General features: G+C 40.9%; 2 protein-coding genes across 2 annotated transcripts; one reads left to right on the top strand and one right to left on the bottom strand.

The window, feature by feature from the left end:
* The first annotated feature begins 1874 nt into the window (after positions 1–1874).
* LOC143896071 (uncharacterized) lies at positions 1875–3092 on the top strand. The gene is made up of 3 exons (XM_077403618.1): positions 1875–1959; positions 2154–2315; positions 2390–3092. Exons 1-3 carry the CDS (start codon positions 1880–1882, stop codon positions 2553–2555), a joined length of 408 nt encoding a protein of 135 aa, XP_077259744.1. The 5' UTR covers positions 1875–1879; the 3' UTR covers positions 2556–3092.
* Positions 3093–5228: 2136 nt separating this feature from the next.
* On the bottom strand, positions 5229–9569 carry LOC143896070 (uncharacterized). The gene is made up of 2 exons (XM_077403617.1): positions 9027–9569; positions 5229–6442 (listed from the first exon to the last, which is right to left on the bottom strand). The coding sequence occupies exons 1-2, from the start codon at positions 9340–9342 to the stop codon at positions 5646–5648; spliced, it is 1113 nt and encodes a 370-aa protein (XP_077259743.1). The 5' UTR covers positions 9343–9569; the 3' UTR covers positions 5229–5645.
* Between the last annotated feature and the right edge of the window lie 15008 nt (positions 9570–24577).

Genomic DNA, 24577 nt, shown 5'->3' with positions numbered 1-24577 from the left:
TGATCCGACCCATATTTCAAAGTTACAGCCCTCCAAAGTGCGCTTCGGGACTTAGAAAATTTTCGAGTTGCGCACTTTGGAGGGCTGTAACTTTTGAAATATGGGTCGGATCGTTTCGGACCCTAATAGTTTTCGATAGAACTCTTTGGGGGGCCAACAGAACTCCAGCGATAACTGCCAATTTAAAAAAAAAAAAATTACCCCTCGGGACTTAGAAAATTTTCGAGTTGCGCACTTTGGAGGGCTGTAACTTTTTAAATATTAGTCGGATCGTTTCGGACCTTAATAGTTTTCGATAGAACTCTTTGGGGGGCCAACAGAACTCTCGCGAGAACTCCGGAAAAAAAATATTTTTATTATAGGGTGCGCATTTTGGAGGGCTGTAACTTTTGAAATATGGGTCGGATCGTTTCAGACCCTAATAGTTTTCGATAGAACTCTTCGGGGGGCCACCAGAACTCCAGCGAGAATTGCCGATTTAAAAAAAAAAAATTACCCCTCGGGACTTAGAAAATTTTCGAGTTGCGCACTTTGGAGGGCTGTAACTTTTGAAATATTAATCGGATCGTTTCGGACCTTAATAGTTTTCGATAGAACTCTTTGGGGGGCCAACAGAACTCCAGCGAGAACTCCGGAAAAAAAATATTTTAATTATAGGGTGCGCATTTTGGAGGGCTGTAACTTTTGAAATATGGGTCGGATCGTTTCGGACCTTAATAGTTTTCGATAGAACTCTTCGGGGGGCCACCAGAACTCCAGCGAGAACTGCCGATTTCAAAAAAAAAAATTACCCCTTGGGACTTAGAAAATTTTCGAGTTGCGCACTTTGGAGGGCTGTAACTTTTGAAATATGGGTCGGATCGTTTCGGACCCTAATAGTTTTCGATAGAACTCTTTGGGGGGCCAACAGAACTCCAGCGAGAATTGCCGATTTAAAAAAAAAAAATTACCCCTCGGGACTTAGAAAATTTTCGAGTTGCGCACTTTGGAGGGCTGTAACTTTTGAAATATTAATCGGATCGTTTCGGACCTTAATAGTTTTCGATAGAACTTCTCGGGGGGCCACCAGAACTCCAGCGAGAACTGCCGATTTCAAAAAAAAAAAAAAAATTACCCCCGGGACTTGGAATATTTTCGAGTTGCGGTACTTTGAGGGGCTGTAACTTTTGAAATATTGGTTGTAGCGCTATAAAATCTATAGGAAACTCTAGAACTCATCGAAATCTTTCTGAATCTACCATAAAAAATTTATTTAAAAAAATGGGGAAATTTTTTGTTCAACTTTGAGATCAATTTTTGGGCTTATTTGAATGGAACTCTTTCTAAAATCTATAGAAAACCCTAGAACTCATCGAAATCTATCCGGAACTACCGTAAAAAGTTCATTTTTTTTTTAAATGGGGGGCGCCGTGAAGTTAGCCCCCCCATTTTTAAAATGGTGTTTTCACCACTTTAAATGACGGAACTCTTTTTAAAAACTACAGAGAACTCTAGAACTCTTGCTGGAAAATCCAGAACTCTAATAAATTTTTCCGAATTTTGAAAGAGGGGGGCCAACTTCACAGACATCCTCTTGAGTGACCTTCAGAAGTTTTTAGCCGGCGGTCGTTTTTTATTAAAATTATTAACAAAAAAAATTTAAAAAATATAGCAATTATTTTAAGTACTGAGAAACATAAACGACTAATATTACGTTTTTTTTTTTTAAGCAGAGAATACTTTATTTCGCGAGAAAGTCGCTATGGGGACGGCGAGATGACAAGCTCAGCGCAGAGGGCAGCACCGAGATTGGGGACGTGTCATACTGTTTACGTTTAATGTGGAAAGTTTAATGAGTGGAGAAATTTGGAGAATAGATTTGGAGAATAATATTTCTAAAATGAAAATTGCAGAATTGAAGGAAGAATTGAGGAAGAGGGGAGCACCTTTGAGAGGAAGAAAGATTGAACTTGTAGAAAGGTAAATACGTTTTGTTTGTCAAGTTATTATTATTTTAATGAAAGATGGTAAAAAAAAGCATTATCTCGATATAAAGATAAATATTTACAGTCTTCAACTATGAACCTTAATAAACTGTTTGTAAGGCATAAAGATTTGAGGTTAGAATAATGTTACTGTGCAAACTGTCATCAATCTCTATTTCTACCCTCCAGGTTGACAGCATATGTAAACAATAACAATTTTAATATCGAAGTCAATTTAGATCCAGTCCTTCCCCAGTTTGATCTTCCTCCGGACGAACAATTTAAGGATATAAATGCTAAATCAACTTTACCAAAAATCACCAAGCTTCATATTAATTTTTATACAAGCAGGTAACTTGCATTTTGCAGTTGTATAAGTAAAAGTATTTCTACACTTGTTTATTATTCATATTTTTTGTTCAAAGGTTTGAGAAAAAAAATGATATGGGTGAGGCCATGTACAAGGATAAGTTTTTAGAATATATCAGATGCTGCAAAAGGGATGACATTTTTTACTTTAAAAGACTGGTACATACATGCCCAGATGTACAAAAAAGTGACTTACAACGTATATCTCAAGATTACAATTAAAGCTGTAATAGAAGCCAGTCATTGTAAATATGCTGCAGGAGAAGGAAGCTCAGCTCATTGCAAACATGTTATTGTGCTGCTCCTTGGAATTGAACAAATGGTACATGAAGGTAATATAATATTGAGACAGGCATGTACTCAACAGTTACAAACTTTCCATAAACCAAAGAAGAAGTACCAAGGCACTCCATTGAAAGCTGCTTTCATGAAAAGTAACCATTCATCCAATCCGTTTGATCCCAGACCTCCAAAATACAGGGGAAAATATAGCAAAGAAAGACTTCATAATTTGTGTGCATCATTTAATTCGAGCATGCCTTTCAAGCACCTTCTTGTTCCCGCAAATCCCTATAGCGTAGAATTAAATCATACATATTCACGAGTGAATCTTAAAAATAAACTGCTTCAATCCATGCTCCTTCTTGATGTGGCAGATGAAGATGTGGTAAAAATAGAGATAGAAACTCGTGGTCAGTCTAATAATCCTCTGCGATTTACTCGTAGGAAGGTTCGTATGACATCTAGTCACTTTAAAGATTGCTGTATGGCTAAAGGTGCAATTTCACGCAGCGAATAAAAGCTGGCGTTTTACCCCCACTCCACCGCCACGCAAAGCAGCGTTAAAAAGCTGTTCGCTATCGCCCCTATCCTTTTCATGGAGCGAATATAAGCTAGCGTTTTACTCACACTCCACCCCAACGCAAAGCAGCGTTAAAAAGCGACGATTGCTAAGTACATAACCTGACAACCGCAACAAGTATAAAAATGGAGTTGGAATATTATAATCGATACATCGAGTACGTAAAATATTATAGACATACAGTGGCGGTTATAACTCAAATTAGAAGACGACGTATAGCTGCTGCAGTTGCTGCGATGTGTTTGTTAAAAAAAAAAAAGAAATAAATATAAGAAGAAAAGGTTTTGGGCAGCTCCTATTTTTGAAAATTGTAAGGAACACAGTTTCTTCTTTGCATCGGTTTCAAAATTGATATTGGAGAACATACGATTTCATAATTATTTCCGAATGACTGCAACTCAATTGGAGGAATTATTAAGAAAAATCGCACACAAATTACAGAAGCAAGACTTTATTCGAGAATCTATTTCACCACCAGAACGATTGGCATTAACCTTGAGGTTTGTTTGGCTCAGTCAAATTAAATTTTTTAACTTAGTATATTTTTAGTGTATATATGAAACAATAGGTCTGTTTGCGGTAAACGTATTAGAGCACATTGGAATAGAAGAATTGGAACATGCGACACGAACAAACCTAATGTTGTACATTTTTACTTAATGCATATATGTGAATATTATTATATAAAATATTGTAGATATCTTGCTTCCGGAGATTCGATGACATCAATGTCTTATCAATATCTTGTGGGGATGACAACAGTGACTACTAATACATGAAACGTGCAAAGCAATTTGGGATTATTTGTCCCCTTTGGTTCTTCAAAACCAGCTTGAAGAAAAAGACTGGTTAGATATTGCCAATGATTTCAATGAAAAGTGGAATTTTATTCACTGTATTGGAGCCATAGATGGCAAGCACGTTATTATTCAAGTGTGTAAATTGTTAGTGTATAATATAACTTAAAAAGAAGTACAATTAAAAATAATCCTTCTGATTTTAATGTCCCAATAATGCTGGATCAGCGTTTTTTAATTATAAAAATAGTCACAGTATAGTACTTATGGCTATCTGCGCATATTACATTATCCGTTTTGTGGATATTGGAGCTTATAGCCGAAGAAATAATGGCGGTATTTTTAAGGACAGTGCTATAGGAAAAGCATTTGATGAAGGTCGAATGAATATCCCACAGCCAGCAGCGATTAGGGAAGGAGGACCTATTTTACCATATTGTTTTGTAAGAGACAAAGCCTTTCCTTCGTCTCCTACACGGAAGAGGCTGCGAGATCACTTGCTTTAAGACTGCTGAATCCAAAGAAAATACACAGTGCGGCAATGGATCATGGTATCATTAATGAAGAAGTTGCCATCTGTAAATATATTGAATATACTGGAAATAAATTTAAGGTAGAAGAGTCAGGGTTAATTGTGTCAAAGGAACGCCCATATTTAGCTGTTTCGCCAGATAGATTGTTGGAACAAAATGATCTAATTGAAGTAAAATACCCATACTCCTCACGTAACAGTGTGATAAATCTAGTTACTGTGCCAAATTTGTTCTTTTGATGAAAAAGGTTCTCTATGTTTAAAACCTGACCATCAATATATGTACCAAATTCAAGGTCAGTTATCAGTTGCAAAAAAAAGTTTGTTACCTGGTAGTTTATACCTATTGTGATTTAAAGGTAATATCAATTGAACAAGATCCTACTTTTATTAGTGTAATGTTATCTAAACTTGATCTGTTTTATGAGAAGTATTTTCTTCCAAGTTTTTTAGATAAGTATTATTACAAGCATTACTCAGAGCATATACTTACATTTTGACTTAAGCAACTAAATATCTCATATATTTTGTGGAGACAAAAATGTTTAAAAAACAGTATTTTATTTTTAATTTTTGATCTACCGGCATCAAGCCATGTTTTACAGATTATTATGCATTATGCTAGTTACTTTTAAAATGATAAACTTTTTTACATAAAATCAATTAAAAATGAATATGATACGGCAGATATATAAAGAAAAAAAATTGCAAGTTTTGTTTTGTTTTTAATATTGTATCTACAGAGAGAGATGCTATATATAATTATTTATTATTAAATCTATGAAAGTATTATTGTATATTTTATTCTACGTTGTCTTTTTTTATGTCTCAAATGTTTTGTATTTTATATAGTTTCATAGAATGGTCTGTGATGTAGCTATATTGTTTTATTGTAAATTGTATAGCAATAAGTGATTTTAATGCAGGCCTTTTCGGTATTGAATTGTATGTTCAAGTGTAACTATGCTAAAAAAAACAGTTTGCATTGCATTCATTTTGTATTTTATTTTGTATCTGATCAATCAATTTGTCAATCAAATGATTATTTTAAACAAGAGTACACAAAATTCCTGTGCAACATACCTAAAATCCTTTTTCAAATAGATATCCTTTTTCAAACCTTACGCATCTGCACTCACAATATTTTCTCGAAAATTACAAAGAATACAACACACATAGAAAATTTCACTTCCTACAGTTACATAGCAAACAGGAAATTCAGTTTTTAAAATTTTATACGTCTTTGTTAAGCCTATGAGTCTCTCTATGTAGACTCTTTTGTTGGCAAGTTTGCGATCTTTAAGAAGAGTCATGCCTGGTAACTGAGTCCTGCCTTTTAGAAAAGCTGGTATATTTATGGATACTTGGCTTGGAACAAACAAATCTTGGACTGTAAATCCACGATCAGCCATTACAGAGTCACCAGGATCACACTTCTTAATAAGATCACTTCTTTCAACTATCGCTCTATCACTCACTGACCCCGCATAAGCTGGCGAAATATGGGAAATAAGTCCACTAGGCGTTGCACCAACTAATACTTTCAACGTAGTTTTGTTCTTGTATGTGCTAAAGATTGTTTGCTTAAATGTAGGATTTGTAGAAGCAGCGATAGGAAATTCTGTTCCATCTACTATAACCCTAGTTGAAAGATACATCTGTTTAAATCCTGAGGGCATATAATACATTATGAGGTCCTTGCTAGGCCATATGTCTATTTCAGACCACTGACAATACATAAAACATATCCATGTAATAACAATATTCTGAATTGTCTTTTTGTTGACATCAAACATGTAAGCTAAACCTAAATCAGGTATGGCTCTCCTCAACTTAATGAGAGTTATAAAAAATTGATCCTCAACACTAATATTTGATACCGTATCATAACGGTACTTTAGCTCATAAGCTGCTGGACCTTGCAGCCGGCGGCTGCATTGGCGACGACCAACGACGAGACGAGGAAACAACCGAGGATCATGGGAGATGTAATACTGCCACACCCCGTGGTAAAATACGACCAGGGAGAGAAGGGGTACAAACCGGCATCACCACCCAAAGATAGCGATGAGCGAGCCAGCCCTGAGACAATACAGGCCCAGCGGCGTATAGTCCGGGCGGCAAAACTAGACGCAGCGACGGTGGCGGAGCGGCTGAGCGCCATGCGACGCGGGGCGACTATATAAGGCGCCATGTGGATAAAAATGTATATACTAACATAAATAGGCTTAAGAGTTAAAATATTAGGTTGAGCGTTACGTAAAAACCGTCGAAGGAACTTACCGAATGACTAGGCACAAAAGGTATATTTTCGTTTATTACAGACATTTAGATTTGCGTTTTTTTTTTGTTTGCGTTGCGGATGTTTGCGTTAACGACAATTATAATTGAGGTTTGTATAAACTCGTCTGAACGAGGAAAAAGGTTTAATTGCGTTGAATAAAAAGATTACTTTTGGTTTGTTTAAATAAGTTCAAAGTTTAATTTGTCCCGAGTATCAAGCGGATACAGACCCGATAAATTAAGGACAAAAAGTAAAAAGATCGGGAAGATTCAAGTAGATAACCCCTGAAGGGGATGAGAACTACTGGTGCGCGGTAAAGGTGCGTTCACACGAACAAGAGGGTAATCAAATAAACCGAGCCACCGGGCGGAGCGGGAAAAAACAACGCGGACGAATCACAGAGATAGGTAACAATGTAAAGCGACCAACGAAAGCCCGACGAAGCGTGCGAAACCAAAAATCGGCTTACCACATGTGGTGGTAAGCGAACCGGGTAAATGAACGACGCGAGCAATAAAGTTACGACGCGAGGGTAACAAGAACACCTCAAAAAGAGGATTACCGCGAACAGATAACGTAGCGAACAAATAGGTAACGAGATCGCCTTACCATGCGGGATGGTAAGGGAACCACGCGAACCACGAGGTCACATGACAAATTGATGGTGACATAGGGATAAGTAGGCCGCGAAAACACCGCGGACACCGGCAATCGATAGGCACAATGGGGAACTCGCGAAATCGAGTTACCAAGTAGAATGGTAAACGAGCTGAGCGAGCGGAGGGTCAAGCCGGCAAACCGACCATGCGAGCGGGTAATAGTTGGCGAGACTAACACCAGTATACGAGTGAGCGGCGTGCCGAACGCCCGGAACGTAAAATCGAGATACCACGGAGGTGCGGTAACGGCCGGAGGCAAACGGGTCAACCGGGCGGCGTATGGAGACCAGGGGCGCACACGGGGCGTTGCCAGAAACGAATCACGATCATCGGTCAACTGATCGAAAGTAGGGCAGGCGCGAGAGCGTTACCAAGGACTCGCATGCGTATAGGAGCACCGGGTATATCGGAGAGAGCGTAACGGGTGACCACGAAATCCGGGATACATGGTAAACGGATTTCGCGGAGAAAAAGCCAAAATGATGAAATAGGAACGGTAAAACAACCGTCGCGGGCTAAGTAGACGAGCCCGTATAGAACGATTGACCAATGTATGCGACAAGTGACCAGTGGCCGTACCACGAGGCTTCACGAAACCGCGAGCGAAGCGTTACTTATAGGTAATCAGTTGTAAACGCGGGGTCCCAACTCTGATGCAGAAGTTAATGGCATGATTCAAACTAACGGATAATTAATTATTAATTAGCGGAAATGGGACACCGGGTAGATCTTCGAAGGAATATTCGAGAGATATGAAAAACTTGTTATTGCGAGAGCCATTGTTCAGAACGGTTGGAATGCGAATAACAAAACACAATAGGCCTTTTGTTCGAGGCAACATCTGTCTCAAAGGAACGCGGAAGCGACGTGCGGCACCTGCCATTGTAAGGCGAACAGGTGTGTAACAGATGTGAAAGGGCGGATCCACGCCGGAGTGGGGAGTCATCCCCGAAGTCGGGAGCCCAAGCGGAGCCCAAGCATCGACGATTCCGCGCTAGAGCTTCAACAAGTACAGTCGATTTGGTCTTGAGAGCCTTACGATCAACACTTAGACTCTGCGTAACATATCCCGCGGTAGACGCGTTAAAACTTAAGTCGGTCACGCGAAATTTGTACAACCTGAAATAAAATAAAATAGATTATATTTTATTTGATAAAAGAAATCAGAGTACTCAAATTTATTCGTGTGCGGATAACCTACCTAAAAGACATACTTACCTGATCCTGATACTTACCTGTGGGCGATCCCAAGTCCGTTCGGGGAGATCCTAAGTCGGTCCAGCGCAGATCCAGAGACACAGTCAGCGGTGCACAGCTGCAGTCCAGAAGAGGTCCGAGGTGCTTGGTCCATCGACGATCCAAGATCCAGCGGCAACGGGGCGACCTGAAACAGAAACAAGGAAAGAGGAATCAGCGAGGCGTCGAAAGGTTGGGAAAATCCTAATATCTAGCGTTATCCATTCTCGTTTTGGGGGTTAAAATCGAGTGGCGACCGTGTCGGTGACACCTAAATCTAAATCGGGGGGAATATCACTCCTCCGTTCGGTTACAACCTAAACCTAAACTATATAAAACTAATTTGAACTTCTCTAAGAATTCAAGACCAGTATAGTACATTACAGCGTCTGGCTTGTTACCAAATGTGTCTATAGTAAAAGTATTCTTCAAGATGGTTTCAGTGGCAGCGTTAACAAAAGTTTTATTTTGAGAAAGTTTAGGTTTTGCTTTAGGACAGGATGCTCTTTCTTCGATGCTTTGATTGACACTTGCATTACATAAGTTTGAGGTACTTCTCACTTCAATTTCACAACTGATAGGGATGTCAATTATGTAATGATTAGTGTTTTCACTAGATAGAGGGAGGACTGGTTCCATAAGCTTGTCATTTTCTTCAACATCAACAGCTGGACATGAATCGGAAATGGGGCTCTCTTAACCATCAGCCTGTTTTGGTTTAGTTTCAGCTCTCTTTGCTCCTGTCGTCTGGAACAAGCATCTTGCGAAATGTCCAATTTTTTTCTCCATAAAAATATGGATGGCACTGCATCTTTCTTCAAAATGTTTTTCACCAGTGTAATACCTGCGGAAAAAATATAATATTGTATATGACAAGTTATGTAGAACTGTTGCTTCCGCCAACTCTGTATAATAAAGAAGCTAATCACACTAAAAAATAATAAATAAAAACATATGTTTTATTATATATTAATTTTATTGTAAACTCACCAGTTTCAAAGCCGGTAGTAACATAATCCTCAGGTCTAAAGTGGTTTGTGCACAGTCGCAAATTTGTATTTAGATAAAAATCCTTGCGTTTTATAGCACTGATCCATCGATTTTTTATTATCTTGTCTCTCGGGAACCGATGCCCTCCCTTATTTTTACACCCATATGCCACACACATTCCCGGCATGTTAAAAAATTCCAAACACAGCTTTTCTCGCTAACGAAATGCTCGGTACTCGACTACTCGGTGACAGCTCGGTGCGTCTCTAACTTCGCTAGCGCCTCTAGCGGCTAAGAGTGGCTCGCGCCGTCCCCATTTTACCAAAACACAACATTTAAAGCAGTAAATTGTTAATAAATTGAAGCCTTTTTGTTAAAGCAGAGAATACTTTATTTCGCGAAAAAGTCGCTGCTTTACCAAAACACAACATTTAAAGCAGTAAATTGTTGATAAATTATATAAAAGGGAAAAGTTTGTACTGTTGTTCGGGGTAATCTTAAAAACTATTGGACCGATTTTGAAAGTATTGTATATGAAGTAGGGGTAGAATTTCCCAGGGAGTGCTATAGGTGTATAATTTTTCGTTACCGATCTTCTGGAAACCGGTTTTTCTAATTTCTTCAATTTTTCGGAAAATAATTGACGGAATCTCAAAAAGTTATATATAAAACAGAGGTAGAATTTTCCGGGGAGAGATATGAAGTATATAATTTTTTGTTACCGATTTTTTTTGGAACCGTATCCGAAATTTTTCCAATTTTTCGGGAAATAATTGACCGAATCTTAAAGAATTGTATATAAAACAGAGGTAAAATTTTCTAATAAAAAAGTTACCAATTTCCGTCTAAAAAAAATCTGCGTAATTGTTCTGATTTCTGCAAATTTAAGATATCGAGCTAATATTTTTTTATGGATAGAATATTATTATATTGAATTTGGCGAGAATCGGTGAAAGAGTTGCCGATTTTTGCTTAAAAAGTGTGTAAGTTATACATGTCATATTTGTCATTTTATATAGAGTATCTGTTTCGAAATCGTCAATGTGCGACAATTTGAAATAAGACATTCCTGATTTCTATTCTTACTCGGCGCAACACGAATCAGTTAACATCATACAACAGTATCATTAAACGAAGGTTGTTTCGAATTTGGCGAGAATCGGTGGAGGAGTTAGCAATTTCTGCTTAAAAAATGTATAAGTTATTTGATGGATACAGTATTATTTAAGAAAGTTGTTATTGAATTTGGCGAAGATCGGTAAAGGGGTTACCGATTTCTGTTTAAAAAACGTATAAGTTATACATGTAATTTTATATAGAGTATCATTAAAGGAAGATTGGTATTGACTTTGGCGATAATCGGTAAAAGGATTCTTTCTTTATAAAAATCAAAATGACATATAATATGTGAAACCAGCAGCTTATAATGACAAGAGAGTGAATTGATAGCAGGTCAGCTTAGTAATTTCACAAACCGATTACCAATTACTGATTTTATTCCTTGGTTTTTTAAGTGAAAAATCGAGGTTCTGGGTACATAGCGAGCGAGCAATCTCAAAATTCCCGAAGAAACGCCTGAGTAAACCAAAAGATGATGTCGCTGATCGGTAAGTGAAATATCGGAAAAGCGGAAATAACTCAATAGTGTGAAACTCGAGTAGAAAAAGACCGGTTACGACATGTTTAATCCACAAAAACATTTATGCGGTCCGATTTAAAATTAGAGGCATTTAGTTATGATTCAAATTACGAATATCAATTTCATCCGAGTGTAATAATTGGGAAAATGGATGCAATATGTAATCATTGTCAAGTAAAAAAGTTTAAAACTTAAGCACCTAGAATGTGTCATTCATGCAGAAAAGTTAAATTACCGTCTTTAAATCAACCACCCGACACACTCCTTATGTTTGTAACGATGCGCCCCTTACGCCAAGGCATCGTCCCCGGCCACCACCCGCCGGATGCCGCCCGACCAATCCTCCGTCGGGCGAGGACCGGGCGCGGTGCGCCCACAAATTTTTAATCTTTTAAAACGCACCGTGTGCGCGGGAAATTCGCCGCACCGGTGCCATCCCGCACGACGCCGACGATCGCCGAAGCAAGCCGATCCTCGCCGAAGCGAACACGCGGGATCGCGCCGCTCCCACCACCGCACCGTCGCCTGACGATCGGCCTCCCTCCTGCCGAAGCTCATCGCGCCGAGCGGTATAAAAAGCCGGCGCGCTCGACGAAAAGACACTTCGTCTTTACCACGGCTTTCCGCTATCCCCGACGAAGCTACCTTCCGAATTCTAGGGCAACACGCACAACGAGGTCCAGAGTTCTGGTTCTCGACTGAGGGTTCTCAGAGTGTTCCCGAGCTCACTGAACACTACCCCGACGGCCACGGCACCGTGGGGTCGAGCGTGCTCGGCCTCGCCGCGAGGGTCTCGCGACCGTGATCCCGGGATTCCGCCACCCTTCCGTATGGAATATACCATAGCGCTTGCGTCCGGATACCTGTAGCCGCGTTCCGCATGTACTATACTGCGTCCCGTATGTAATATACCGCGTTCCGTTATTATCACATGTATTAATTCGGTTCATATAGCCGAGCGCCTGCGTCCGGATACCTGTAGCCGCGTTCTGTTATTACCTCCTGTATTAATTCGGTTCATATAGCCTAGCGCTTGCGTCCTGATACCTGTAACCGCGTTCCGTATATGTACTATACCGCGTCCCGTATGTAATATACCGCGTTCCGTTATTATCACATGTATTAATTCGGTTCCTATAGCCGAGCGCCTGCGTCCTGATACCTATAGCCGCGTTCCGTATGTAATATACCGCGTCCCGTATGTAATATACCGCGTTCCGTCATTATCACCTGTGTTAATTCAATTCATATAGCCTAGCTCCGCGTTCTGATATCTGTAGCCGCGTTCCGCATGTAATATACCGCGTCCAGCTTGCGTGTAATATCGAATCTTGAATAAAGTGCATGTTACTATCCCATGGCAAATTGATTACTGTCTCTGGGCCTCTCATCGAACTCCCGATCCCGTAAACCAGTCCGCGTTCGATAAAGACAGGCCGTTACATGGCGCCCGAACAGGGACCATTTTGATTCGTTCCGAGAGACAGTAAGCAAGGTGCATCATGCCGAAAACGTGGATATACGCGTTAATAAAAAGCCAGCTCACCGCCGAGCTCGAACGACTCGAGCTAGACACCGACGGCTCGGTCGACGAGCTACGCCGACGCTTAAGCAATTACGTAACTGAGCACCCGGAAACGGGGCCGCACACCGCCGCGGGGGGCCGCCAAACGCCGGCGGCGCCTACTATCACCGTGCATCCCTCGGGAGACCTCCTCGTACCGGTGGGCGACTCGCGGCCGCCAGCGTCGCCCAATTTACCGTTTCATACACCGCCGCTAATCAACACGCCGTTCGTACCCTTCCGCCCGGTCGCAGATGACCGCCCCAGCGAAACCCCCGCCCAGGTCATGGACCAGATACGGAAATGGGGGTGCCACTTGGACGGGAAAGACCCCGTGGCGTTCCTCGAGCGGCTCAAAGAACTCAAAAACGCGTACCAATATTCCGGCGCGCAATTATTACTGGGGCTACCGGAGATGTGCAAAGGCGACGCCCTGCTATGGTGCCGAAAAAGATATATGTAAGGCGACTGCAAAGGACATTTTTAATGTTCCAGCTCCGCTAACTACATATTTGAATGAAATCGGTCCTTACAAGGACAAAATGGGAAAAGAAACACAGTTAAGCATACCAGAATTGCCTGTATCCGTAGCGCAAAACTTTGGAGGTTATCACGCGAGTAATATAACGGTTGACAATCACAACCTATTCGAAGAGATTCCTTCATTGGGCATTGCAGGAGATATGGTAATGGCGCTTGCTGCAGAAGGCGAAGAACCAGCCGTCAACTTCCATGTTGGAACACCCGCGCACACGCGAGTCACCGACAATTTGGTTGGCAGGTTTGCACCGATTGGACCACGACGTCAAGAAATACGTCAACGTCTGATAAGCCTAGGCATAACATCAACTGCCTTTCCCGAATTCATTCAAAACACACGATTTAACTTGAGATATATGCGATCAATCTCAGACATAATCGGAAAACTCGAGACATTTCGAGTTGACAAAGTGTGCTTTGAAAATCTCACCATCGCGGGAGGAGAAGCACAAACGATAGTAACACAACCTATCGAAAAGGAACACGGCAAATGGACTGAAGTTTCTGTACAACCGACATCTGCAGCGACAAGTTCGATTGCCTTCATGGGCGCTTCATACGTATTTGGATTCCAATTACGAAAAGAGGACGGCCTGGGAGCGACTGATTTGGAGCAAATGCGAAACTGGTGTTGCGTTGAGCAGATTCAGGGACAAGTGTGGCAGAATCACGCCGCATGGCGCGAAAATCGAAACGCACGCCGAAATCTTCCAGACGGTATTGGAACAGCACGATTCCGTGCATTGCCATCCCGGCAAGGGGCTGATGCAGTTTAGGGTAATGCCGTTCGGGCTGCATTCAGCACCGGCTACGTTCCAACGCCTACTTGATACTCTTTTGGGCCCGGACCTAGAACCATACGTGTTCGTTTACCTAGACGACATCGTTATCATTACCGAAACCTTCGACGAACACCTCCGTATTATGCGCGAAGTTTTCCGCCGGCTCCGGAAGGCCAACCTCCGCATTAACCCCGAGAAATGCCGGTTTTGCGCCGATCAAATCAAATATCTCGGCCACCTCGTCGACCGCGACGGTATCCGAACCGACCCGGACAAGGTCAGCGCCGTCGCAAACTGGCCCGCGCCACAAAACATCCGCCAGATCCGACAGTTCCTGGGGATCGCGTCGTGGTACCGCCGCTTCATTAAGGATTTCGCGACCCTCGCCGCACCGCTCACCGCCTTAACTCGGAAGCACGCCCGGTGGAATTGGGGGGAAGCCGAGCAAAGCGCATTCACCGCCCTAAAAACCGTTCTGACCACCGCGCCCGTCCTCGCGTGTCCGGATTTCTCGCGACAATTTCACCTCCAGACCGACGCCAGCACCACCGGCCTGGGAGCCGTGCTGACGCAATACTTCCCCGAGGGCGAGCGCGTTATCGCTTACGCCAGCCGCACGCTAAATAACGCCGAGCGGAATTATAGCGCGACCGAACTGGAGTGCCTGGCCGTGGTATGGGGAATCCGACGGATGCGCGGCTACCTTGAAGGGTACAGATTCACGGTAATCACCGATCACCAGTCGCTAAAATGGCTACGAAAGCTAGAATCTCCGTCCGGCCGGTTGGGACGATGGGCGTTCGAGTTACAACAGTATGACTTCGAAATCAAATACCGAAAAGAAGCGCTCAACAAAGTAGCCGACGCGTTATCCCGACGACCCGAAATCCTCGTCGTCACACGAACTAAGTTCCCATGGCAACGCGCATGTGGCACGCGGCCGAAAATACGCCCCACGAGGTGCCCGATTTCAGGATCGACCAAGGCCGGCTGTGGAAGCACGTGCTCCACAGCCTGGATTTCAAAGACACCCCAGCAGCCGAGCAATGGAAAGAATGCGTGCCAAAAGACCAGCGAGGACCGCTCCTCGAACAGTATCACGACGCACCGACCGCCGGCCACCTCGGAATAGCAAAAACCATCGCGAGAATAGCTCACCGGTATTACTGGCCCGGGATGTTCCGCGACATCGCCCGTTACGTACGCGAGTGCCCAACGTGTCTCGCCCATAAAGTCGCGCAAGAAAAGCCGGCCGGGCAATTACATCCGACCGCGCTCGGCCACCCGTGGCAACAGGTCATCCTCGACCTCGTCGGCCCGCTCCCGCGATCCGCCGCCGGCCATATCTGGCTCCTTAACATCCAGGACCGTTTTACGAAGTGGGTTGAGCTTCGGCCATTACGACGGGCCACCGCGCCGACCATCGTAAAATACGTAACGGAAGCCATCATCCTCCGACACGGATGTCCGGATGAAATCCTGTCGGATAATGGCACGCAATTGAAATCCCGACAGCTCGCTAAACTCCTCGCCGACTGTGGGATCCGCCACCGCTTCACGCCGGCATACGCGCCCCAGTGCAACCCCGTTGAACGCACCAATTGCGTGATCAAAACCATGATCGCGCTGTACGCGAAAAAACACAAAACCTGGCTGCTGGCACCGCCACCACCACCGCCACGACGCCCACGGCCGACGCTCCAACCCGCACGGGTAATGGGGCCGCTGCCCGCACCTCCGATCCCGGTGCAGGTCAAGCCCGGGATGATAGTGGAGGTCCCACATTTTTCGTGCCACGTCGCCCGACAATATAAGGCGACGATCGGGAACCGGCGTTGGCATATCAGATTCAACGGGGACGGATCCGTCCGTTGGATAAAAGAGAAGTCCAGGAGACAACCAGCCTAAAGGACCACCCGGCTGACCGGCACCTCCAACCAGCCGGACACCGTGCCCCTGTGCCTCTCAATTCAGGCACATATAAGGGGAAGGGTGGTGTAACGATGCACCCCTTACGACAAGGCATCGTCCCCGGCTACCACCCGCCGGGAGCCGCCCGACCGATTCCCCGTCGGGCGACCACAGGGCGCGATGCGCCCACATTTTTTAAGTACTTGAAACCAGAGTTGGGCGTTAATCGATTTTAATGTATTTGATTATTAATTTAATTAAAATAATGCAGTTACAATGTAATTATAATTACACTGTAATTGTAATTACTTGTAATTGTAATTACTCATAATTGTAATTTCACTGTAATTACATTGTAATTGTAATGTAATTGTAATTACTTATAATTGTAATTACATGGAAATTAGAATTAGAAGTAATCATGATTACATTTTAGTATGCGGAACAAAATTTAAACAAAATATATACAAAAACACTTAAATCTTAATTTTAATATGTGCGTATAGTTACATTATTGTATATTTGGTATCTTTCGTTACCTTCCTTTTATTATTGTTATGATAGTTGCCTGCTACGAAAGCGTCGACATTACTTGCGCCGCGCGGAAATATGTTGTTGTTTTGCTCTTTCTTGTCACCTTTCTATCACATTTAGCTCACGATCAGTTCGCTCTTTGCGTTTACAGAAGACGGACAATCTCTTGATTATTTATTTTTCTATTGTCGTAGTGTATCTCAGATTTGTTGAAACAAATCTTTTTGATATAATTGTAATTTCTATGGTGATAAATAATTAACAAGTAAGTATTTTCTTCACCACAAATAATTAACAGAAAGGCAATTAATTTCGAACGAGCTGACAATTTATTGTAATGCTCAATTATACATGTCGGTATAACGACGTTTTGACCCTTAGTTTGGGTTCTTATCAAGTATCTAATGCCCGGTTTCTTCACCGTCGGATAACTTTATCCTTAGGATAAACTCACTCTTCATCTCTTTCTAACCAAACTCTTAGAAAGAGATAAAGAGTGAATTTAACCTAAGGATAAAGTTTTCCAACAGTGAAGAACCCGGACATAAATCATAGATTTAAAATGCAGTTGTACGAAACATTTTATTAGTCGTGATTTTTCCAGGAATTTAGATTTAAAAAGTGTTACTGTAATGTGTCATTACGGATAAACCAGTTCTGCAATGGTAACTTTGTCTTAAAAACTACAGTACCGTATTGCGAATCGTCTTTGGGTGCATCACTCAACAAATAATTATTATTAAAATGGAAGGTATTGAATGTGAAGAATCTTCAATGTTAGGAGATATTAATTTAACCGGCACTTCATCGTCAAATTCTTCCCAAATTAATAACTCAAACAATGTGGCTGATTCGAAAATGTCTATATTCGATGGCAATTATTTTGAACAAGTTTCCAGCAAGTCAACAGACACAAAAATAGTTGGAGTGTGCAAAAGATGTTTACCAAATTACGTTGAAGTTAAAGGATACAAAAACTGTACATCGAATTTTGTTACCCATTTAAAAAGAAAACATGGAAATGATGTATATGAAGAATATCGTGCACATATAAAACGTAAAAAAATATCTTCAACGATAGCTGGACAATCATCTCGTAAATCAACAACACGCTCATATTCTCAAGATAATTTCGATAATGATATGATCAAATATTTTGTACATTCTATGATACCTTTAAGAGTTGTAGAAAATCTGTACTTTAGAAAAATATTTGTAAATTTAAACATTGCAAGTTTGGGTTTAAAAATAATAAATCGACGAACACTTGGGCGCCAGATAGCAAATTATTACGAAGAACAATCATCAATAATAAAACAAGAATTGAAAAATATTAAATATGTTTGTACAACTGTAGATATCTGGTCGGGACGCAAGCGGAGTTTGTTGGGTTTAACAGCCCATTGGATTGATCCTATCAATTTAAAAAGAGTATCGAAGGCATTGGCTTGCCGAAGATTTAAAAGAACGCATAGTTATGATAAGATAACTGAATTACTCCAGGAAATACATTCAGAGTATGAATTAGATTCTTTTAAAATTGTTGCGACTATCACAGACAACGGAAGTAACTTCGTAAAAGCCTTTAAAAAATTTGGCGTGCACAGTAAATGTATTAGTGAAGAAGATAGCTTAAACAATAGTGACACTGACAGTTTAGATTGTGAGATAATAGCTCAAAATTCTCCATTAATTAATACTGACAGCGATGAAGAACATATTGTGCCAAATTCTTATAAAATAATTCTACCTTCGCACTTAAGATGTTCCTCACATACTCTGAGCTTGTGTGCAACTGTTGATGCCAACAAAATATTAAAAGAACAGAACACACAACTTTCAATTATCCATCAGCAAGTTTTGAAGAAGTGCAATATGTTATGGAAATCCGGTAATCGTCCAAAACTGGCTGAAATAATAAAAAATATATTAGGATATGCTCTTAGTAGGCCAGGAGAAACTAGATGGAACAGCTTATATGATGCTTTAAAGAAAATATTGAATATCAAAGAAAAAAATGCCACTCTTCACAAAGAATTAAATCTCAAAAATCCCATTCAAGATCACGAATTTGATTACATCGAAAAGTATTTATCGTGTACTAAACCAATAGCCGAAGCGCTAGATATTCTCCAAGGGGAAAATGATACATACTATGGCATTCTGCTACCCACTTTATTAGTTGTACGTAGAAAGCTGCAAAAGTTAACAAAAAAGACTTTTGTATACTGTACACCTCTCGCTGAAGTCTATCTTGCAAGCGTGGAAAGACGTTTTGAGGATTTTTTCAATCTTTCAACTCCTCAAGCAGAAAATGCCGCCATAGCATCTTTATCTTATCCCCGTTTTAAAAACAAATGGTTTTCTTGTATTGAATCTACATATCATTCAAAACTTAAAAATTTATTTAAAATCATTATATCTAGGGAAATTATTCCAGACGAAAATACTAGTAATAATACTTCTAATAAATCTAAACAGGACGATTTTTTTAATTTTGATTCTGATTTTGAAAGTGATAGTCAATGTAATGAACCAAGATCAAAAGCTGAATTTTTAATTTCGCATTTTTTTGTCGAGGAAAGCACATATTTGAAGTTATTAGAAAAGTATCCAGAAATAAAGAAAATATTTCTAAAATATAATACTCCATTACCTTCTTCCGCCTCAGTAGAAAGGCTTTTTTCATACGCAACAATTACAAATCGCCCCAAAGCAAACCGTCTTTCGGATCAGATGTTCGAGAAACGTGTCCTTCTAAAAGCTAATTTGACTTATGATGAGAAAAGAAAGCAACAATAACATCTAAATATATCAAGCGCATTGTTTTGTATATGTTAAAAAAATATAGAGATTTGTCTAAAATTTTTTTTTACAATTTTGAGGGTTTATTTTACTTACAACTTATTTATAGTCTTGTTTCTTTTGAAATTACCAAGCATTAAGCGATTTTGTTTCGTTGGTTAAGTTGGTTTCTACTTTCAATATAAGATATCAATCTAATAAAAATATGTAACTTGAATAAACTGATAAATATATGTTTGAATAAACAAATTGAACATGATAATAAATTTTTTTACATGTATACAATATTCTATACCTACATTAATTATTTGTTATTTCTTTTTTGTTTCCAAAAAAATTTTATGTAAAATTTTTATATTTTTAAGTGCTAAAAGATTTATTATTCTTAATCAGTTAACTGTAAGATAAAAGCGGGTGATAACGTATGGCGTATTCTTAGTCTCTGCATTTGATATTCTTATGTTAGTCGATATGTAATTTTCGAAAAATTCGATAGACTATACAAAGAAAGAAATACATTGTATATTATTTCATAAACAAGAAAGATGTTATTTAAAATATAATAATACAAAATGTAAGAGGTTCTTTATTAATAAAACACTTAGTTTTTAATTATTAAAATATAATAAAACTCTCTTAAAATTTAGAAATAAGAAGTTATAATATGTTGATTGTTAAAATATTAATTTAGCTTTGTGATTCTCAAAAATAATCAAACAACAAAATAATTTTCCTATACCTCAATAAATATTGAATTTCCATGACAGTAAAGTTAGAACTCAATCACTGTCTATGTCCTTGACATAGGGACAGACAATACAAGGTATTAATCATATGTACTTTTAGACGACGCGCCGACGCGTCCTCTTAATCACTCGTCTCCTAATTACAATTACAATTACAATTACAATTACAATTACAATTACATTTAATAATTACGTAATTGTAATTTGTATACAATTACTTTTCACATTTATTTTATTTAATTGTTTGCAACAATTTTAACGATTATAAAATTTAATTTTAATTGCATTAAGAATTACGTTGTAATTGTAATTTGTAATTGTTAATTGGATTACATATTTGCCCAACTCTGCTTGAAACGCGCCGTGTGCGCGGGAAATCCGCCGCACCGGGGCCTCCCCGCACGACACCGACGAGCGCCGAAGCGAGCCGATCCCCGCCGAAGCAAGCACGCGGGACCGCGCCGCTCCCACCACCGCGCCGTCGCCTGACGATCGGCCTCCTTCCTGCCAAGCTCACCGCGCCGAGCGGTATAAAAAGCCAGCGCGCGCGACGAAGAGACACTTCGTCTTTACCACGGCTCTCCGCTATTCCTGACGAAGCTACCCTCCGAATCCTAAGGCAACACGCACAACGAGGTCCAGAGTTCTGGTTCTCGACTGAGGGTTCTCCAGGGTGCGTACTCTCCCGTACAATTTCATCGTTTCGCGTTTCAGCGCCATCTAATAAATTGCTTTCGTGAAAATGGAACTACGTAGCCAAAATTCAATATGGCGTCAGTTGAACTCAGTCACGTGAGCCGAGTCACGTACGTCGTACATAACAACGGGCAACAACGGGCAATCACCAACAATCACGAGCATCGCGACTGATCGCAACTGAATTTGCTTGTAATGTAAGTGTTGTCGTTCTATTTTTCAGAGTCGACGACCGGCGTTTCTTCCGTCTATCTTCTACGGACGTACTTCGTTTGTCGTCCTTGATCGTTGCTCGGACTTTGCGTCAGCCTCTCGCTTTGGCCATCGACGCATTCCACTTCCACATTCGGAAAGAACGGAAGATATTGGTAAGTTTATTATCATAAATCGAAAATTAGTGAATACAGCGAGAATCGGCACAAATTAATGTCATTGTTGTCTTTCTATTTTTCAGAGTCGACGACCGGCGTTTCCTCCGTCTATCTTCTACGGACGTACCTCGTTTGTCGTTCTTGATCGTTGCTCGAACTTTGCGTCAGCCTCTCGCTTTGGCCATCGACGCATTCCACTTCCACATTCGGAAAGAACGGAAGATATTGGTAAGTTTATTATCATAATTCGTAAATAGTAGATGTGCAAACCATTAAGCCGGGTCCGTATTGTCAATTTGATTTTTTTTTACATTTACATGCCATTTTGTCGGTTTGGTTTGATTTGCCCAGGTAGCACATATTAGTTTCAAATCTACGCTTAGAAAACTTCCAACAGTTGCAAAATAAACGTTCTGCTGAACGAATTGAAAAAACATTTATACGTGTGTTCCGTTTTGAAGAACTTCCTGAAATGGTATATGATGCTATATGCATAAAGCTTTTAGAAGCCTCTCACGCATATCTCAAAGACGGCATAAACACGTTCAAAAGACGTGAAAAGTAGGAATTTTAAACGTCTTTATCTAAAACGTCTTTATCGTTAAAAGAAAACGTTTGTATAACAGTTTTTTAAACGGAATAGTTATTTTATCGGGAAAGAAACGTTTTTTCGAACGTTTTTCAAATGTACATTTTCACTCGTGACAAACGTTTCTAGAAATCGGTTATAACACGTTTCGGAAAACGCTTATAAAACATTTTTGAAAAGTGTATGTGCTACCTGGGTGGTTTCGAAACAAATAGTGACATTCGATTTGATTTCTCAAATCCTTTGGAGTTGCACATCCCTAAATACAGTACAATTGTAAGAGTTTATACAAAAATTCCAAAACTGCTTAACTTTTATTAGAACATGGGCAAAAGTTGTTGCGTTCCTGGCTGCAAGTCAGGAGTAAAAGTGTCTTCACACAAATTTCCAAAAGATATTGAGAGATGTTCACAATGGATACACAGTTTAAAATTGCATCATTTAATAAATTATTGTGCTCAGGATTTAAAAACATTTAAAGTATGCCATAAGCACTATCCACCAACAGATTACTCTTGTTGTTTACATAATCGTTATTTGATAAAGACATACCTGTCATGGTAGTTGATACGATAGAACAAAATCAAGTTCCTACAATCTCAGGGCAAAAGACAGAAAGTTTAGATTCTCAGAATGAAGATGTAGAACAAAATCAAGTTCCTACAATCTCAGGGCAAGAGACAGATAGTTTAGATTCTCAGAATGAAGTTATCCAAAATCATAATAATGATAATGATAATGGTCAGAGAAATACTAGCAATATATATTGTTTGGCGCACCGCCGTGTATCATAGTGTAAATAGTAGTTAATTATAGGATCGATTTCGTGTTGTCGCTTCACATTGTTAATTGTACGGTTCTTGTATTGATTAGTTATACCGGGTTAAATTATCGCGCCTATTAGCGAAACGTCGGTGGATCGCGATTAGTACACTTGTCGATATTCGCGCGACTCACCCGACTCGTGCTGCCCGCCCACGGGTGGCATCCCCAATTATGAGAAGAATTCGGTACTCGCTCGCGCCGTACTTCGCAGGTGCGCGAGCCGGAGAACGCCGAAGAGAGGGACTCATCAGTCGAGCGTCGTGAAGCTCACACGTTACCGTTTTGCATGTGCAAACTTGGAGTGCTTGGTCGCCCATCGCAAACCACGAAGGCCTAATCGCTTGATATCCTGCCTATCTGTGACTGCTTGCTATCCTGCCTATCTGTGCCTGCTTGCTATACCTGCCTGTCCGTGCCCCCTTGCTATACCGGACTGTTGCATGCTTTCGCCTTGCACGCCAGAGATCTCGCCAACGGGAGGACGACGTCGACACCCAGGAGGCGCCGGGCAACGACACGGTGAGTCGCCTCGCATTTTTTTGATATTCGCTTGCTTGCTTCGCTTTATTCACTTTCGCGAGAGCACGGGCCCTCTGGTCCTTCGAGAAATTTTGTTGACCAATCGCAAATCCGGGGAGCGCCTCATACCCCCCCGTGCAGTGGTCCTTCGAGCCGGATTCGCGCGCTAAAGTAATAACGCCGACCTTTCGCTCGTGGATAGCATTTCTTAGTAGTTTTGATCGCGATTGCATTACAATTGATCAGTCGCGTATTCTACACCCGCCGCGATATCTCTCGGCCGCAACATTGCTTCGCGACGAGAATACGCGCGGGAAACTTGTCGTTTGATCGCCTTGTGGTTAATTGCTTTTGTCGTTCGTTATTGAATATTGTCGTTAACCGAAATATTCAACATTGGAATATTCTCGGTTAAGCCATACGTTTTCATCTCGCTGTCGGCGGCCCGGGCGCTCGGTCACGTGCCGGCCGCGTGCACATCGTGTTCTTCTATATAGACGCGCGCGTGATAATAACACGCGATACTTGTTCGTCGCTACCGGGTGTGTTTTCGATACAATTCGAAAATACACGCGTACATACACACTTTCTCGATCGTTTGGAACGCTTGCGAATATTTGCCATCGATCGACAACACTGTTTGGCGGCACTGGTCCCCGGGATAAAATATATCAGCACTCATATGATATTTCAATTAGTCATTGGAGATTGTGATTGTAATTGAGCCACATAAATTAGTGCTTGTGTCGTGGATTGCTCGTGTGGTATACCGCTCATGTCGTATGCTCATGTCGTATATTCCGCTTATGTAGTAAAACCGCGCGCAACGCGTATTACTGAGGCTCGATCAGATAAGTACCTGAGTGCAATTTCTTCGTCGTAACCGGGTACCTGTGCCAATTTAATTGATAATTTTGATTTTGTTGATTATTGATTACTGATTGTTGATTTATTATTGGTCTAACTATTATATTATTTTGTATCCTTTGCAACCATCTTCCTCGTTAATTATCCTACTTGATCCCCCTCTACCGCCAGTGCTCGCACCCTATTATTTTGCATCAACCTACCGTCGTTTTGAAATTGTACGAATCGTTATTATAGCCTCTCGAAAATATCCGTCGTGCCTTCGAAAAGAAATTCGAGCCGAGCCGACTCGTCATCATAACAAGGAGATAGTTGTTTCGTTTTGCGAACATTTCGGAACTTGAAGACCGTTAGCTTCCGGCATTGTTGATATTCTCACATCGAAGTGAGCTGCTATCGTCATCTTGGTTGACCTAGTGATTGTATTCCGGGCATCATGAGTCGAGGGAATGTAACCAAACGCGAGTTATGCGTGAAACGTATGCGGGAGATTCAT

This window comes from Temnothorax americanus, unplaced genomic scaffold (assembly GCF_048541705.1).
Source record: "Temnothorax americanus isolate GAGA-0224 unplaced genomic scaffold, ASM4854170v1 Scaffold178, whole genome shotgun sequence".
NCBI classification, from domain to species: Eukaryota; Metazoa; Arthropoda; class Insecta; order Hymenoptera; family Formicidae; genus Temnothorax; species Temnothorax americanus.
Note: the sequence above shows the minus strand (reverse complement) of the source record. Positions and strands in the feature narration are given on the sequence as shown.

Excerpts from the sequence above, each read along its gene's own strand:
- LOC143896071 (XM_077403618.1), top strand. The coding sequence starts at position 1,880 with ATGAAAATTGCAGAATTGAAGGAAGAATTGAGGAAGAGGGGAGCACCT. Across the intron at positions 1,960-2,153 it reads AAGATTGAACTTGTAGAAAG|GTTGACAGCATATGTAAACA; the intron begins GTAAATACGTTT and ends TCTACCCTCCAG. Across the intron at positions 2,316-2,389 it reads ATTAATTTTTATACAAGCAG|GTTTGAGAAAAAAAATGATA; the intron begins GTAACTTGCATT and ends TTTTGTTCAAAG.
- LOC143896070 (XM_077403617.1), bottom strand. The coding sequence starts at position 9,342 with ATGGAACCAGTCCTCCCTCTATCTAGTGAAAACACTAATCATTACATA. Across the intron at positions 6,443-9,026 it reads ATTAGTTTTATATAGTTTAG|GTCCAGCAGCTTATGAGCTA; the intron begins GTTTAGGTTGTA and ends GCCGGCTGCAAG.